The sequence below is a fragment of the Gasterosteus aculeatus genome, chromosome 8 (genome assembly GCF_964276395.1).
Source record: "Gasterosteus aculeatus chromosome 8, fGasAcu3.hap1.1, whole genome shotgun sequence".
Lineage (NCBI taxonomy): Eukaryota > Metazoa > Chordata > Actinopteri > Perciformes > Gasterosteidae > Gasterosteus > Gasterosteus aculeatus.
The window spans coordinates 17288949-17308186 of NC_135695.1; the positions used below are offsets into that span (position 1 = coordinate 17288949).

General features: G+C 47.0%; 1 protein-coding gene across 1 annotated transcript in view; it reads left to right on the forward strand.

Annotated features, from left to right (window-relative positions):
* Positions 1-19238, forward strand: part of agbl4 (AGBL carboxypeptidase 4) — a 201981-nt gene that overhangs the window by 107156 nt on the left and 75587 nt on the right. Inside the window, exon 5 of the mRNA XM_040184981.2 lies at positions 4493-4709. Coding sequence (XP_040040915.1) covers positions 4493-4709 — 217 coding nt within the window. The remainder of the gene's footprint in view (positions 1-4492; positions 4710-19238) is intronic.

The window sequence follows — 19238 nt, forward strand, 5'->3', positions numbered from 1 at the left end:
TGAATGAGATGTACAAGACCATTACAAGGAGTATTTAATTACTGGAAGTGGTGGCTTTAATTCTTTCCGTATATATCAGAGCAAACAAGGAACAGGAAGCGGCATTAAAGACCACCTGATGAGAGTGTTTTCATGTGAGAGTTTCTTATTCCACGTTTCAGCCTCATCAGAGAGCCGCTTCGGACCTCAGGAGGCCGCTAACGGCCGGTTGTCTCCACAGGTGTGCCACTCTCAGCCCGCTTTTTCCAAGAAGGTCCATAACTCAGAAGTGTTATTGTTTCCCAGCAAAGCCTCACTGCTGCTAGCCAGAACCACCTTGCAGTGGCATCAATCCGGGCTGCTTCACGTTGTCCGCCCTTCTAGTGACGTGCGTCTCTAGACTTGATGCTCTCACGGGCTGCTGTGGAAAGCTTCAGTTCAGCCTCATTAAAAACAGTGAATCGTTCACTAAGTCGCCCATCAGCCCTAGTCAAATTAAAAAACACACGACTTTCTCCTGCAAATCCGGTGCACTTTCCTCACTGGTCGTCAGCAGCACGAGAGGAGAAGTAAAGCCTCAGCCGAGCGAATACACTGTCCCACCACGTACAACATAGCGCGAGCCAACCAAAATACAAAGCAAGCACAGGTTGCCTAGTAACAGTGTCCCCAGAAAGCTTTGTTGCAACTAGATTTGCATCCACAAAAGATGGATGGATGCTTTAAGAATATATATCCCGCCGCACAGACACACTCACATGCACGCTTCGTCACGCGTGAATGTACATAGCCACACGTTTGACGCTCCTCAAATAATTTTGGGGCTGTTTTCTGCTTGACTTAGTATGCAAAACAACAACACGGGCCGCGTTTTAAAGAATAATGAGTCCATCCAACATCTGGCATCCGTTTAGAGTGCCAAGAAATGTCGTCTCTTCAATTATTGGAGCAGTAAGACGGAGCGAGCGGAGAAATATGTTGTTCAACGTGAAATGTTTGCCAAACGGACGAACCGTTTGCCTCGAATGAGCTTGTGAGGATCCGTGGAGCTTGACAGTTGTTCAGGCATACTGGAAGACATTTAACCTTCCCAACAGTTGACAGGATGAAGGTTTGACGAGCAGTAAGAGACAACATTGAGATGGAAAATAAAAGGGGGTAGATGAGGCTGCATGTGTGTGTGTGTTTTCCTTTGTCTGTGAGAGTGCTCAGAGCCACCGTGATTGGCGTGTCCTCTATGCTTGATCGATTAAAAAAATATAGACAAGACGTCGCCCGTACGAAAGCTACCAACTCACGAGCCTTCATCTGGGAACCTCACAGAGACGGCGGTGCCATCGAAAATCGGAGCGGGAGTTCGTTGCTACCGATGGTTCGGAAACCCCGGCGAGCAGAGTGACACCTCGCTCCCTTTTTCCCCCCTTCTCCCCTTGTCCCCTTGTCCCCTCTTTATTCTAGTTCCCCATCTCTCCAACTCTGTGGCTTTGCTCAGCGCTCTCTCTCCATTTGTCAGCCAGCCTCGGCCTCTCTCCATCTCTCTCTCCTCTTCGCTCCGGCGGTTAACTCGTCCACACAGCTCCGTGTCAGAGGGACGACCTTGATGCCGCTCACGTGGGGGGGGGGGTTTCAGTCTGCGGCTCTTCGCACATTCCCGTTGGGTGTGTACGTTTCCCGGCGTCTCCGTAATCACTGAATTGTAAAAACGCTCGCGAGTGTGTTATCATCTGGGGTGGGGGGGGGGGAGGGGGACGCTTCTCCATTCTCTTTCCTTATCCCACACTGGTGATAATTCCGGCGGGAGCGGCGGCCCCCGTGCCGCCTCAAAAGGAGGGCGCGGGAGAAACACAGGGAGGTACCATTTAGATAAAACAAATTGCCAGCTGCCGAGCAGGAGCAGCTAACGTTCGATAAAAAAAAAAAAAGGAACTGTGTGCATTAATGTGCAGAAGATTATGTGCCCCCCTTTTCACATTTGTGCGCATGGCGGTATGTCACCTAAAGCAGATACAGCCTCCTCCCGTAGTCTGCAGCTCGGGCCTTCCGGGGCTGTGTCTTTCCATGAAATGTCACAGAGCTATTTTCATTGGCGTATAACTACATTGCTGTGACGGGACAAGCAGCGGTAATTAAAATCAATAGCTAGGACTTTTCCAGTCTCCCCGGCAAGGTCACGCGCTGCCCCAGTAGAGAGAAAGAGAAGCAAGAAACAGTGAGAAGTGGGATTGCCAGACGGGGAAAAATGTAAAGGGGCGAGGTGTCATTTTGTTTTTATTATCCTGCACCTCGGTGGGCCGCCGCCACAGCAATGCCCCGGTGTGGGTGTGTGGGTGAGGGGGTGGCAAAGGGAGGGTTGTGTACACAAATGTGCCGTGTTTTCTTTTGTCCTTGTCGGCCCGTTTTTCCAACCCATGTGGTCTCATATGACCACTCTAATGTTCCAAAATGTGCACTCTTTTTTTTTTCCAAGATTACATTTTTTTTCTTCTTTGTCCAGCTGTACAAGCTGTAAAACAAGGCTGGTAATGTGGCTCCAGTGGGATGTCTGGGTGTGGTATAGCCGGCCACTTGCTGCATTAGTATTCTGTCCAGATAGCCACATGCAGATACGTCCTCAGCTCTGAAGGAATAATCAGCACTGCCTTTCCCTCCCCTCGTCCCCTCCGCCTGAGAGACGGGGATTTGGCTTTTTGTTTTACTAGGTACCTGCAGGGACGGCTTCAAGCGTTTGTAAATGCATGCCAGCGTGTTCACTGTGCATTTCCATGCGGGTCCGTCGCCGCACCTGATGTATTAGGCGTCTGAGCAAACACATCAAACTCTCATGAGTCTCCTTCCTGTCCTCCCTCAGCAGAGGTGAGTCACAGGCAGAAGTTCACTCCGTCAGAGTTGGCGAGGAGCAGTCTGTCCTGTTTGTTGATTATCAGGTCCTGTTCCTATCACAGCCCCTGATAGCATCTTCATCTGATCTGTTGCCAGTGGCGCTAGCTCACCGACCAGCCCCCCCCCCCGCCACCCGCCATCACACAACCGCTACGCTGCTATTCCCGCCAACCGTTCCCACGTATCTCTATCGGGCCCAGATCTGCCGTCGCCGTGCGCTCTCATCTTTCCCTTATCTCCTTATTCCACCTTTCTCCCCGCTCCCAACGCCCACGAAAAATAAAATAACGCCAGTCACTCATCGTCCTCATCACCTCCTTTTATCCTCCTCCTCTCTTTGGCGTCTGCCAAAGCTCCGTTGGCAGCGCCGCTGTTCCCCGTGCTGGGGCTTCATGGCGTAAACTGTCGAGGCAGCGTCAGGGAGTGACGGGACAAGACGATAGGCATCTGGAGAGAGACCAGAGAAGTAGAGAGAGAGAAGAGAAAGAAGGGCGAAAAGCATGTCGTTTTCATGCATCCAGCCCCCCCCCCCCCCCTCTGACCGCGTCTCAGCGGTGAGGGCCACAAGCGAGGGAGGGAGAGGAAGACAAAGATGGACGGGGGAAGTGTGTGAAAAGAAAACATGTTGAGTAAGCAGAGAAGTTGTGTAGACTGCAGCAGTACTGTCCTGCACCCCATCGATCGCCCATGAGGTGCACGGTATCAGTCAGCTTTATTTTGCACTGGGCCCAGCATGCGACATGCAACACACGATTCAGCAAAGTACACAACTACCGCGCGCGGAAGAGAAGACACAGACAACACAAAACACGCAGGGCCTCAAAAAAGCGCACAAGGCTCAACAAAAGCAGGAACATGGCGTACACAGATTAGGAGATTACCCGTTCTTCACTCACTATAATTGCTCTAAATTGCTCACACACTTACGGCACTGCAAAAAGGAAACACATTTTCGTCTTTTCACTCAAGGCCGCTAAATTAAACACCACGCATAGTACAACAGTGTCATAGTCATCATGCAGACATCCGCCAGGAGTACACCGGGTAGTGGAATTGCCTGAGAAGCAGAAGTAAAACATGTTCAATGTTAGCAACATTTGATTAAACAAGTGACGGGCGCTTTGATGCTCAGCGAGGGCGGGTCTTTGGGGCCCCGAGTCGTCCTGAGTCGAGCACATGTGTGTCTGTGCAGGCTGAGGCTCATCGAGCTGCCGCTCACCTCTACTGCACGTCTGCTGCACGTCTCCGGACGTACCAACATTCTCTTCTGCACGTTTTCAATCGGTACCAAGCAGCGATCCCAAAGCGACTAGCGCTGCAAGCGATAGCGTGAGCCAAGTAATCAACCTCGTCTGAACCGGCTCACGGTTCCAACAGGCCAGCCGGGAACACCGCACTGCTACAAACTAATCAAATCAATTAAAAGAAATGCATTCTATGTGTTTTTTTTTTCCAGCAGCTTAATTAACAAATGATATCTCCCTACTTCCATAAAACTTCTGCGTGGTGATTTCTCACCTATCTCTGTGTAACTCATGAGTTAGTTTCTTTGTTGTTTCACTTCCTTCTCAGGTTCTCAGCTCCTGAATAAATCAACTCCCTAATTTCTTGTGTTTGTCTTTTTCTGTCGCAGGCAGAGGCTTCCCGCCAAAAACGTCTACTACTACCGCTGTCCCGACCACCGGCGCAACTACGTCATGTCCTTTGCCTTCTGCTTTGACCGGGAGGACGACGTGTACCAGTTTGCCTACTGCTACCCGTACACCTACTCCAGACTGCAGCACTACCTGGCCGGCCTGGAGCGCAGGAACCTGCCCTACCTGCAGAGGGAGCAACTGGGACTTAGTGTGGTGAGTTGGGAGGTGTGTGTGGGAGGGGGATGGAGGTTAAGCAGAGAAGTCGGAAGGTGAGGATAGAGTTAGTGTGTGTGTGTGTGTTTTTTAGGGATAAGGGGGCCCGGATTGGTAACTCAGGTGCGCCTGCCGGTCATAACTTCAGCCTCTCGTGTTATTATTAGGATTGTTGCACTCCGAGATGACGGACTGTGAGCTGCTGGCTATGTGCGTGCATGTTTCTTGTGTGAGTGTGTAAACGGCTGCGCGTGTAATCAGCAGAGCTCTCACCTCGGCAGTAGGAGCCAGTGTATCATGCACGCTGCCTCAAGTCTTGTCTGCTCTTATCAAATAATTGTAGGAGAAAAACTCATTAGAAATGCTTGAGAGATTACGACTTTTTCTTCTGTCCTCCAACATTTTTCAGAGAAAAGCTCGCTGCGAGGGGGGCAACATGAAAGTGCAGGTATTTGTGAAGAGCAGCTGACCATAACATTGAAAACATTTTGAAACGTGGAATGAAGCGGCTGCTGGAATATCAAAAGGCAAAAAGTAAAACCTATAAAAAAAAAAATGTAGTGGCCTACATTAAAATGATATTTCAAAACAATTGTAAGGAAAGTCAATATAAAAAATGTAGTTATTTTTTGGTATAATACTTAGTTTTGTTCTTTTTAGTTGGTTTAGTTTGGTTTAGTTAACTGACTGCTATCATATTGGATCTGACCACATGATGCATGCTTGGTGTGAGCAGCATGGCACAATTGACAGAATTGTTTAGCACAGTAATTACAAAGAGCTGGGTCAGTAACTGCAGATGGATCGTGTCCATTGAGGTCGCCAAGTAAATGACTTTCTTCCATTATCTTTTTATTTAAAATGTACAAACCTTTGAGCCACATGAGAGAGCCTTCATGTTTGTCGTGTAAGAGATGTGGTAAACGTGAAGCTTTAGGGTTCTGCCTTCATTTTCAAGCCGCATCGTCTCTCTGAACGAGACGGAGAGGACGGACTCGGTTGGTTTAGCTCACAGAGTCAGAATTAGTATTCATAGTCATAGAGAGGTTTTATGGCCGTATTTTTCTCTTTATGTTCCCTGGGCCTCGGTGGCAGACAGCCCGGCCCCACCCTCTCATATCTCTTCCTCTGTCTGCTCCCTCGGTCCTCCTCCCTCCCCCCGTCTCCACCCCCCGCTCTCTCTATCTCATGCACATATGTAACTCCACACACACACACACACACACACACACATGCAGGTCAGAGGGGAGGGATGAGAAGCGATGAGGAAAGCTTTCTGGCTGCATCAAAGTTTTAAAGCAGGATTGCTGGCGTTTCCGAGGCGCAGTCTTTGCAGGGACACCACAATGGCTTTAACCTTCTAATGGGACAGTTATCTCATGGGGATGGAAATTAGAGCCAGGGCCATTTGGACTGGCCTTTTTCTATCTGGGTGACTAATTTGTTTTCTGCTGTATTCCTCTGTAGAAAATCACCACTATCCAGCTCGCACCGGTCGACGTAAATACTGCAAAAAAAAGGTCAGCTCTTATGAGTTTTTACCTCCAGCTCTCCTCGTCATTATGAGCGAGGAAGTGGACTATTCATAGGGCGGGTGTGTTTTCATTATCTCACTCCAAACCAGTGTTCAGAGTGGAAATAGCATTGAACCAGTCAGTTGATTGAGAGACGGAAACAGGGAGAGAGACGTAACCGTCCTGGGATGAAGGAAAAGGGAAAGGAGGATATGAATGTCGCTTTCAGATCAGCTTTAAAATATCAGATCCTTCACTTTAACTTGTTTTCCCTTTTCAATGGAGACTTGCTGAAAAAATCTGTTCGTATCTGAGTGCGAGAGACACTTGAGTCTGTTGTACAGGCTTTCATTTCCTTACACTTATTAACATTGGTATCCGAACTGGCATAAATTAGAAACTATTTCATAAACTTCAAACTGCTACAGAATGCCGGATGCTAGACTACTAACAAAAAACAAGAAAAGAGAACATATTAATTCACTGCTGATGTCATTGGCTACTAACTTAATACAAAATTCAGCCTTTGAAGCGCTCGTGATCTTGAACCCTTATGCAAAAACAATTTATCTAAACAAATTGGTAACAGATGTTTTTATGGTAAATCTTTTTCTGAAGACACACAATGTCTGTGCAGGACAGATATGTGTTGAAAAAGAGTTTTAGAACCTTGTTTGATTCAAGTAAGTTGTAGTTGTGCGTATTTGTCTGCGTAAATAGATACTTTTTTAAATAGCTGGTGGTGATCAACAACAATACCTAAACACACAGGTCCTTAATACGCATATATAGTATATATGCGTATTAAAATATATAGACACGCAAACGCACAATCATCCGTTGGCACACACTCAACACACACACATTATCAAAACAGACAAATAACAGAAGGATTTCTCTGATATTCCCCCGAGGAGACGGGTTTGGATTCTCCCTCTTCCCGCTCTGCGGGGCTCAGGGCCCTTCGTCTGTTCCTCGGGCCCCTTGTCGGTCTGAACATTTCCTTTCGCGGACCATCCTGACAGCATCTGAGTGAACCTCGCTTTCTCTCCCTTACTCCCCCCGATGCTCCCATGTCCACAAAGACACAGAGAAAGAGAAGCCGCTTTTGACCTGCTGCGATTCCAACACGCTTTTCTTTTTGCTGCCTGCTTGCTTTCCTCATCTCTCCGTGTGGTCTAGAATTGAAGCGCCTTATTTGCCTGCCTTGTGTGTTGACAAAGCTTCTTTTTTTCTTTCTCACCGGTGGGCAGTGACTGCCCGGGAGTTGCAGAGGCAGCAGTTTGAGTTTTCCTTCTGCTGTCCCCGCTGGGGAGGACAGGTCTATGACACTATTAGTCACCTCTGACACAGCACAGCTTCTGCCTGTAGACCAGATGGAGAGGAAGCGTAAATAGGGGAGACTTCATGGTTGGGAGAGTGGACCGGAACTCAAGAGGCTCCCCCGAATCCTTTGGCCGCTTATTATACCGCGACTTATACACCCTCGTCAACCACTTTTTTTTGTTTTCTTTTTCTCTTGTAATCTCCCAAATCAAAGCAAAATTCGGATGGATCACTTGTACCGTGTTGGAGAGAGTTCGCGGTCACGATCAGCTGCAGTGACTTAACATTACTTGGACTGTTGTGATTGAATTTTAGACCTAATCCTGTCTGCTATCGGTCAGGTTCCATGTCTGCTGAGTGGGAGTGGAGACGAGAAGAACAGGGTTGTGTATTTTTTCCTTCTTTTTGAGCAAAAGGAGGCAAGTGGAGTGGGCACTGCAGCTATATATCTGCCTGGCTGCCTCTCTCTCTCTCTCCCCCTTTATCTCTATGTTTGTACACTATGTGCCAAGATCCAATCAATAGCCACTCCAGCCGAGGAGAGAGGAGAAGGTCAGCAGCTTCATCGGAGGTGCCAGGCAACAGAAAAAATAGGAAAGACACCACATGCAAGGCTTATTTCTCCTCTGGAGTTAATGAGACTATTATGATTTCATCCTCCCGAAGACTCTATGAACTGTAAAAAAAAAGAAAGAATTACCACATTTCTTGCTCTTTGACAGGTGTAGATGTAAAACGTACAACACAGGCGTGAGTTGAATTTGGGCTTAAAATGTTTTCTTTTGCAACACCCGTTGATCAGTGTCGCAAACCCTTTTCCGATGACAGTAGCTATCAGCACCCACTCCGAAGGTCGCTAAATCACGCAAGAAAGTTGCTGAGGCGGGTGAATGAAACGATTGGATAGGCTTATTAAATTCCTGCCACAGCCACTGATGACGGAATTATTTCCTATTTTTTTGCCATAGCATTTGGTTTAAGGATCGTACACAAGACACAAATAAATAAATGGCTGTAAGGTTTCTTAAACAAACTCACTACCACAGCTCCCTCCAAGCAGTTTTCTGGCAGGACAAAAATGTTTACACACATTTATAGGGAAGCAAAATATACATCGGTCAATATTCTCTCAAGGCAGCACCGCAAAATATGTGACGGATGGATCTGGGCAGACGGTTAGAGATGTTAGCTGTGTATTCCTCCAAACATGGCTAGTTTTATAGCTTTGCACATATTCAAGACAGACATGGGCACTTCACAAGCCACTAAAGTAAGTGAAGAACTCTTCCCCGAGAGGAGAGGTGCGCGGCTCACGATTTCCTCTAGTGGCAGACTGATCATCAAGGCATTAGTTGTGGCCTAAACATCAAAGATTGGGCATTTGAAAAACAGAAAATGCAAAAGAAAAAAACTATCAGCAGGTGGAAATGTCATTTTCACACTGTATTTCTTACTTCGGGAGAAACTTGGGAGACTTGCTGTTGTTAACTTTTGGGGTCCTTGCATTACCCTTTTGCCATTTTGTTTCCCTGTCTTTTTTTTTTGTGTTTGTCGTAAATTGTCCCCTGCCGGCCTCGGGGAGTTTTCCATTTTCTTTGGCAGCGGCTAACAGGTATCTGGATGAAAGAGCTCCACTCTTATATCGTCTCATAATATGTTAATCACCGCCGACGGCACGTCAGCGTCACAAATTCCACAGAGATTGAAAAGGTCATCATTGTATCGTTGCGTGTTTCTTGGCAACAATACCTGTTTTCATGCTGCTTTGTGTTTTGCTTCATTAGTGTGTGAACCGTATTCAGCCCAACGCAACAGTATCTGTAGTCTAGAGCAGGAATCTGAGCAAAAGGTCGAGTCGCCGATGTCCTTTGGCCACAGACGGTTGACTTTAGAATGCCGGTCCTCTGGGAGCGGAGGATACGCCGCTTTTAGATCTATGTCCTTACATTACATCCTCTCATTGCCAACCAAAGGTCCCCTCGTGGATACTTTATTGGACGCATCCCAGACCTGGCATCCCTGCCGTGTCTCTCGCGATTAAGAATGCAGTAATGAGGGAACGGTGGTGAGAATTAGGAGGTGGTGGGGAGCACATTAGCATGATTGTTAATGCGTTCGTGCTGCCAAAAAGAGGCAGTGTGGATTGGGGCGTTTTTTTGTCATTACAGATTTACACCGTGCGGGTCAACTGTGTGTCGTGGAAACATGGGAGATAAATAGATTAAAGTATCCCAGGTGAGGCTTGCTGAATGTGATGGTGTGATGTTCACGCGGCGCTGACCCCCTTGTTGATCCTTATTATAACGTTGGCACAAAAGCACACAGATTTTTGGGTTGCTCAGACAGAGATAATATTTATTTTGGAAATTGGAACGTATTCACACCCCGATGGCTTAGCGCCGCGTCTCTTCTCTCTCCCCCTCTGCTTCTCACCTTCCCTCGGCGGAAGTGAGCGAATTGAAAAGTTCTGAACGGCCGACGTCTGCCGGCGCTGTGAACCGGAGTTGTGTGAATGCTGGATAGTTGAGGACCTGCTTTGTGAGATGAAAGACTAAGGCTCTTTGAATACCCCCTCCCCTCCCCTCTCCTCCCCTCTCCTCCCCCACCACCGCTTTGGCTACTGAGGCAGATCTGTTACCATCCTTGACGCTGCCGTCTATCTGCCCTCCTCCGCCAATGGATCTTTACTCCGCCGGCGTCTGAGATGACGCTCGCGATGGAGCACTCATTTGGGTGTCAGGACTCCGGGTCCCAGGGGGACGCTAAGAGGGAACAAAACAGATAGCATTCAAGGCCTTTTAATAAATCAGAATACACCTTTCTGACAGCGTAATTGCTTTCCATTGCCCGGCAAGCAAGAAGGAAGAAGGCAAAGAGGGGAGAGAAACAAGAGAAAGGAAAAGACAGAGAGAGAGAGGAGAGGGGGGGCAAAGAGGGCTGTACAGTAGATCATTTATTTGGAGGGAAAAAGAATGGAAATTAATGAAAAGAGAGTTGCTCGCCTTCCAAAGGCAGCCAAGCTTGAAATTCACTTTGAGGGAAACTTAATTTGTTGTAAATGGACAAAAAACATATTAGTGCGCAGCGCGCGGAAGGGCTGCGCGGCGCGTCCGTCTGCCCCGTCTGTCTGTCGGCATGTGTTTGTGCCAGACGAGGACGCCATGCTCTGAATAGCTCAGCTGAGAGGAGGGAAACACAGGAGCCCGTTAATAACTCCAGTAACAGCATTCTCTTTCTACATGACTGCTCCCTTCGAGAACGTGCGAATACAACTCCGGGGTGTGGAGGAGAACCCGTCGAAAGTTACTTTTAGGGAATAAAGTTTGGCCTGTTCTCATCGCGCTGCGCTGATCTGTTTGTATGTGTGTGCGTGAGCTCAGGAGCTCTCCGGTTGTTTTTGTCCTTTTTAAAGAGCAACCTTCGGTTTATTGTTGTCGTCCACGGCGGAAGCGAGCCGAAAAAAGGATGAGCCGCGAGGTCGGTCGCCTCCCACATCGCGGGCCGTGACCCCACGCTATGATAATGGTGTTCACCGCAAGAGAGTGAGGAGCGCGAGGCCGCCCTCCATGTGGCCCTGCCGATATGCCGCGTGTGATGTAACACCGGGTGCAGGGAGACCCATTTAAAAAAGAACGCGGGTGGCACGAGAATGTGATAATCAAAAAGCAGCAGGTGGTAAGATGAGATGATGAACTTTAATTTCATCTTCTCCCAGTTTTCAAGCGTTGCCAAAGACATTTGCATCCGGTGAAAACAAGACATGTTAAATGTGTTTTTAATAGCCTCCGAATGTTCTTTATGGTATTCGTGGCATTGCAGTTAAAATGGAGTGAAAAGCAATCAGCTCACCTTGAGGGCGAGTTTCCTGACCACTGCTACGCCGGTTAGGAAAACCCCCTGCTGTGCTATGGCCGGTACCGATAAAATGTAAGAATCAAAACACCACCCACGCGTACCAGCACGCTGCGATGTAGCGGACAGAGTTCTTAATTTTTCTTGGATTCTTGGATTTTTGTCTGCATTACTTATTCAAAGCCCTGTGAAAATTCCGGGAAATCAGATTATATGCAGTAAAGATTTCAGCCTTAAAGTAGCTCTTCGAGTATGTTCCTTCTTGCTGTTGTTTACTACACAGTCTGCGCACGCTGTAATGTGTGGCTGCAAGCATGAATATAAATATTGATGTTCCTGCAGGGTTAAATTGCTCGTAGATACAGAGGATTTATCAGAGCCAATATGCTGCGTGATGAGCTGGATGACTGACGGCACCACTGTTATAGACCAGCAGCACGCGAGAGGAATTTTGGAGAGCAGATCAGACGTCGCGTGACATCAAATCCTCGACTTGGCCTCTCAGCTGGTCTTCGGCGTCCCTCAGAAGAGGGCGACAGGCTATGGATGCTTTATGCTCTTACATGCCAAGTGTTTATCAGAAGGTTTCACTCTCAACGTAAAGCACTCGCCGATGTCCTCCGCGGGGCCTGATTGATATGCGGTCCAGTGTACGGGCTACATTGCTCGGCTGCCGCTCTTGAGCACGAGATGCTTAATTGCACTCTGGGCAGTAAATGGCAGCGATAAACGGAGTATTTGAAGGATAAATCACGGTTAATTCCAATGCTCTTCAGGCCTCTCACCCGGCCGCAGGCTGAGGCCTCGACTCTTCACCCCCCCGGGCTCAGCCCCTCTAACTCGGGCCAGCAGCAGCTCAGCACGGGGGGGGGGTTGGGGGGCTGGAGACACCTGAAAACCAACTCTAGCTAACTCAGTTCATTTGCTCACCACACAAACCTACACCTTGCTCTAGTTCTTGACAGGTTTTCTTTCTCCTTCTCTTCATCTTCCCACTCTCCTAGTTGCACAAAATATATTTCGTTTTTTTTATTTTATTCTTTCCTTTTTTTTCCCCCAGAAGTAAAAGGAAGAAAAAGAACAAAAAAAAAAGAAAGGAAGTGACAGATTCCATTTTTCTTCCACTTTTGGATTCTCCCTCTCTCCTCGTTTACTTGCTCGACCACTGCTGGCCGGTCCTAGCCTTTCCGTGTGTGTGTGTGTGTGACTCCCACATGCTGGAGCGTCAGCCTAAGTGTGAGAGAGATGGATGCCGAGTCCCTTTCTCTCTCCTAAGGCGCCGTGTCTCTCCTCTCGCCTCAGCCGGGCTCGTCTGCAGCTGCATATTGTGATATAGTGCCTCTGTTCAGCCAGTCGATTGCCTCTAACAGGACCGGGCCACGCTGGCCAAATTGAAAGGGATTGCGGCCTGCTTTTCATCAGAGTCACATCAGAGCATGGTGCAGGGGCCACGGGGCGCAAAAGGGGGTGCACGGAGGAAGTATGACGGGTTTTACTTCTGCACATTCTTTCACAATTCCTCCCACTTGTGCACTTTCGTACCCCCCCCCTCCGCCCCCCCCATCTTTTCGTGTCTCATTGTTTGATGCCATCTGATGGCTGAGGAAACAATTTGCCAGGAATGAGTATTCTGTTTCTCATCAATCCATTCCCCCATTTTCAGGCAGGAGTTCTTATTGATAGCGCGAGAGAAAAAGAAAATCAACAGGAGTCTCAAAGAAAAATGTCTTCTTTTTCCATTTGTGTGCCGCTTACTTTTGAGATCTGTCATATAGGTGTGCATTCTCCTTTCACGTTTGCCGTTTCAATTATTTTGTGGTAGGCAGACTTCGAAAGGCGCCGTCTCTCTAATGAAAAAAATCCTCTGTGTGTGAGCTTTAATGAGTTAGCAACACTTACATACTTTCAGTAATGTGGAAGCATGCAGGAACAAGATATATATTCACTGTGCTGAAAAAGAAAACCTGATACGAAAGCATTAATAATTAATACTCCGATGATAATAATGTCAAAAGGAATCACAAACCGTTCATTCCATTAAGGCCCTCTCCGATTTGGGCCGAGCTAAATCTAAATGTAGTTCACGGTGGTCTTTTCTGAGGCTGAGACAAAATCCAAATGTCCACACTCAAAGACATGGAGGTGCATTCATGTGTAGACCGAGAAGGGTTTAGGCCGCTGTGACTATTTGGAGAAACAGAGCATTGATGTGGACGGGACCATCAGCAAGACATAAACTAAATAAAGCCAACTAAATAAAATAGGCAACCTAAAAAAATCGGTTTAAATGGACGTATTTAGAATCTTTTTTGACAGGGAGTTGCGGCTGAAATGGAAACGTATACCTTCTGTTTTGGGTGTTTTGAAACAGTCTCACGATCGGATGATTTCCGTTTGGGACCAGGCTGTTTGTTTTTACAACTACCACTTGCCCATACTGCAAGAAGACATTCACATCAAGCAGTAAGAAACAAAATCTTTTGCTATCACCAACGTAATGTTACATATTATTGCAAAAGTGCTCTCCCGTCCATATTGATACCATTTCAGTCATTTAGTGTTGAGTTGAGTGTCAATGTCTTAAGCCTTCATCTCTCGTGCTACCACTTTTAATTCATAACAATCTCATTTTGGTTGTAATATCCATTTCTTCTGTAGCTGTGTCCTGTTACGACATGCTGCTCCGATACTGCCCAATTTCAATTTCCTGAAATCGAATCAGTTCCATCTAATGTGATCTAATTAAAAAGATGTCTACGTTCCCCACATCTCTACGCTTCAGAAATCCGCGGTGGCAGGGAGCGTAGCTTCGTCAGACAACTCAAATCATTTAAAGTTTACTTCAGCACAATTGTCCATCTTGAAGGATAGAAAATGAGCGCATTCACCCCAGTGCTTCGGATAATAAATGGACAATATCCAGACAGATTACTAGCGGCAGTTACACAGGCCGCTGCCTGCATGCTAAGTTACAAGCGCACGACTTGCCTCCAGTGACTGATAGCTTCAAATAGCAGTGTGTGCGTGCACCAGTGAGGAGGTTCGACTCCTCACCTCCTTCTTCCCTCCTTCCTTTTGCCTCCTCTTACCTTGGTTGCTATGGAAACGGGTTCCCCCGGAAGTTATTGAACTTGAGTGCTCACGTGACAGCCTCACAGAGAAATGTGCGAGAAACCACGTGGACGACTGTACACTCGTGCGCCCGACACACATAGACCGGCTGTGTCTTGAGAAACCTGCCACGTGACCTCGGTGTCCAGTGCTTTTTGTCTATTGACTTAAGGAACGGCGAAAGGAAAAGAAGCACCAGGGTTGAGGACAATAGCGGGGGGGTGGGGTGGGGGCACTTGAAAAGGCAGTGACCTTTTCCTGCTTGGTCTCCGTCCCGATAGAGACTCCCTGTAGTACGCCATTGTGGAGCTGTCAAACTGTCTCCCAATGAATTCAAGGGGACACTTGAGAGCCTCATAATGCCTTGTCCATGCGCTCCGCCGGTGTCCGTCTTCATTCGTGGATCAATAGTTGTCTTTATTTTAGATTCCTTCTATCCCCCCCCTCCTCTTCTCCTTTTCCTTCCCCTCCTTTGTCTTTGACAGGGCTGCCCTAAATGTCTGATTTAACTAGCTGCTCACAGCCCTCCTCAAAACACATTTACATGCACATCAATCACGCTGTCAAAGGTAAAGGCATGACGCCGTGTAAAAACCCGAATTGGATTATGGCCTTGTCTCCTCCCTGACACTGACTGCTTGGCTGGCTGGCTGACTGGACTGTTGATGAACAAGTTAACGGCCTGAATTGTTATTGGCTGCTGTTTCCCTCATAATACTTTGTGTGTACTGCCATGCATGTGCAGTGTGCACAACAAATAGGCAAAGAAGAATGTCTTTTCTCGTTTCCATTCTAGCATATTTATGTGTCCAACTTTGGCTTATCATCTATTTTATTCGCACAACGCAAAATAAGTTTTCACCTGTGTGGTTGATCCAGTTTGCGTTAGCCGCTTTTAGGTTGACCGTGACGCTGAACAGGAGCTGTCTTTGTGCTTTTTGATCGTTGATCCTTCATTGGATTAAATCAAAGGAGGCGAATGGAACAAGGCTGCATCATTGTCCCGTTCTCTCTTGGCCACAAGACCACCGTCCCCAGGTCCAGACTCTCAGTACTGCTGCTTTCACCACTGGCTGAATTTGAGATACTGTCAAAGCAACACCTGCATTAATACGACGGAACGTCTCTATTCAACTTGTGTCAGCCGGTAATTAACAATGAACTGGCTGCACAGTTAAAACGAGTACAGTGCTCTGAACTAAAACAACGTTCCGTTGACGGCTGTACCGACCTGCCTGACAACCCATGTGCATGAAACCATATGAGGTTTCATGTAACTGTTTAACATGGATAAATTAACCAGCAGCATTCGGTCCACTGAATATCTGTCTTTAAAAAGGTCTGTAGAGGTCCTGTGAAGTCCGGTTCAAACAGCGCAGCCTGAGCTTAAGGGTGAGGAGAGGGAGAGGAGGGAGGACCGCGTTGATGCGGGATGTGTGGCCGGGTTTAAAGACGGGCTAGGAATGTATCGCCATCATCGCGGCTCATTTGAGTGTTTGATCCTGGCAACAGCTCACAGCACAGAGTTCATTCCAGCCAAGGGTGGCGTCTCCTTAGCCTTTAGCAGCAAACATAGTGTGGTGAGCTTAACCCCCTGAATGCCTGCCATCCACTGGTGTACACCCCCCTCATTCCCTCTCTCAAGCGCTGGCAATTAACAAATACTACAGCATACTGTAAAACGCTATTTTTGCACTAATGTGTGGGCAGGGTGAAATACATCACAGGAGCTCCAGTCTGTTAATTAGAGTGTATTTATGGCAATTAAAGCCTCTGCTCCGGCCCAGGAGAGACCAACTGAGAGAATTCTTAATGTCTGACCCTGAGATATATATCATGTAACGCGTGCTGCCGTGAATACCAACACCAGAGCTGAACCACGGCTCTGCTGCTTTCCATCCACAGCTCAGAGGGCTTCCAGTTTGAAAGCCACACTCCCAGTGCTTGTAGACTTCATGTGGCGTGCCGTGGAAAGGTTGCTATTTTAACACCATTGTGACCGTTAAGTTTCGACAAACCGCCCTATGTTTTCACTCCGTCCACTGCATTATGCTACTGGGTCACCGCGGGAGGGGGGTTGACCACCAATATTTCACCATCCAATTACCAGGTGAAATTGGCTGTTTAATTTTACAGCTTTCGATGAAGGCGCTCTTTCAGAATGATGGCCACTCAGTTAGCCTGCCTAACACCACCGCAGGCAGCCCGCTCATCTGAGAAAACTTTGTATGTGGGTGAGTGCAGGTGTGTGTGTGTGTGTGTGCAAAAAGTACTGAAAAAAGGCAAGAAATATAAATCAAGCAAGGTGATGATAACTTTGGCGTTGACACTGTGATCCATCGTCTTGCCTCCGCACTGACTGCTTCCATTTTAGCCAGCAGCAGGCTGCGACTAAGAGGTTTTCTACCAAAATATAATTGTTTAGGAGTAATGAGCTGGAAAAAAAGGACAGAGGAAAGGGGAAAAGCGCGCGAGAGAGCGAGAGAAAGCTCACTTGGAGGCTGAGTATTATGCAGTCAAAATTCAACACACAACAGTAAACATGACTGACAAAACAAGCTGCAATTTGGTAGCATCCATGTAATTCTGTCCTCTCTCCTTCTCGGAGAGAGGACAGAATTTTGAGTTCTTCTGCCTGTCTGTGCCATCAGACTGGATTCATACATGATCAGCACAGCTGATTTTACCATAACGCAGCTGTGGTATTAGTTGTACAGGCTATTTCCTGTCAGCATCCTATATTTTGTGAGGGTCTTACAGGGTATTTAGTCAAGTTCATGTCTTCATTAGGAAACATCCGTTGACTGGAAGGCACACTGCATGTCAATCACCACCGGATTTGTTGAAACTATAATATGCGACAATTTCCACAGAAAACAGCAACATGTACAAGAATACAAAAAGAATCCCTCTTTGTCGTCACTTATGTGTGTCGTACTGTCTGCAGAGACGTTGCTCACTGCCTGTATTCACCTTTTTTTCTTATTTTGCTGTGTTTAGGAACATTTGTAAAACGTAACAGCCATGAAACAATCTTTTTTCTTTTTTCAATTTTTTTATTTTTCTTTCTCTTTTTTTCCACCTTTCACATTTTTAAATCTGCATTACTCCATAGCAAAGGTTTGTTTTTTCTGTAAATGAGAGGGCCCCAACATGACCTTGAGGGCCACTAAGGGCAAGGAAGAGTGACCAGGTTGAGCAGATAACATTGATTTTGATCAAGACTGAGGAGAAAGAAATCCAGATAGAGAGAAATAGTAAACGAGCGAGAGAGAGAGAGAGAGAGAGAAAGATGTCTGCAAGATATCAAACTTTCTACTCCTCCTTAGATCAAAATTACAACCTGAGATGGGAATGAGAATTTTAATTAGAACTTGGGGCTATCTCATCTCCGAGTGTGTGTGTGGGGAGCTAAAAGACTAATTCCCACCACACATTCCCACATCCCCCACCCCTGCCTTCACAGGCCACTTTGTCCGTTATTTAATAGGCTCTTTGTTATCTATCTACTTGGGTTTGCCAGGTACTTAGGGCCCCTCCATTGGAATATTAGGTATTCTGATGAGGCCGGCAGCTGTGCGCTGCACGCAGATGGCGGCCGCTGTAATCAGCACTCTCAAAAGAACGTCCCCTCATATCCCCCCCAAACTTATCCTTTTTATGATTACGAAACACAGAGCCGCAAATTGTTATGAACAAGATAGATATATTTACTGGCGGCATCAAATACAGTGGCGCCCGACAATTCAATCCCTTTCAGGTTGATTCGTATTGCTGAGTGCACTCTCTTAGATGAGGACATTTGGTAATAGGAACCATGAATAGCATTCAAATGCGCCCTCTCCAAATGGGGTATTATGTGATGGAATTGGTAGAAACGGGGACCTTGTGGAAATGCTCTGTGTTTAATACGTTTGTCAGTGTGGTCAAGGACGGAGCCGTAGCCTCGGGACGGGGGCGGCTGCCGACGCTTGATGAAATCAACTGGTTATTAATATTAGCACAAACAAAAATACTTGTGTGGAGAATCAAACTGGTCGAGTCGGTTATGCAAGATGTGTAAAAACCATTTCCCGTGCTGACTAACCCCTGAGTTACATTTGCACCACATGATCAGTCACATGACTGAACTTGCACATAGGAGACACACATAGTCTATTGCCATTAATTTCCGTGCGTGCAACGTGTAGAGGCCTATAATAACACTTCAACACCTTTCCCGGGTGCTGCTTTTCGGGACGTCCAACCTTGCAGGGAGTAAGCGTTGTCTGGGACCTTATCAATGAAGCGACTCGGCCTGTAATTAGCACTATAATCACCTCCCTAATTCAACCACTGCTCAGCGTCCCACCCGGTGCGCTGCTGCCCTTCATCTCCTTGCTTCCCCCCCCCCATCTCTCATACTCTGCCGTACCTCTCTTTATTTCACCCTTTTTACCCTCTTTCTTTCCTCACAGCCCGACACCTCTGTCCTTCACCCGTGTGGATCTTAAACCAAATGAGTGAATTCTTCTCATTAGCGGTGCAATCCGTTTATCCACATCCATTATTACTTCTTTTTTAAAAGAATGCACACAGTGCTTTTTCTGTATTAATAATTACACAGCCAAAAAGGAACCCACCAATAAAAACAACAAACTGTAGTGCTAAGCAAAACAGACTAACTACTTAACCAAGCAGTAAATATGCCCACAAACTAAAAGGAAAACCTTTTGTTTAGAAACGA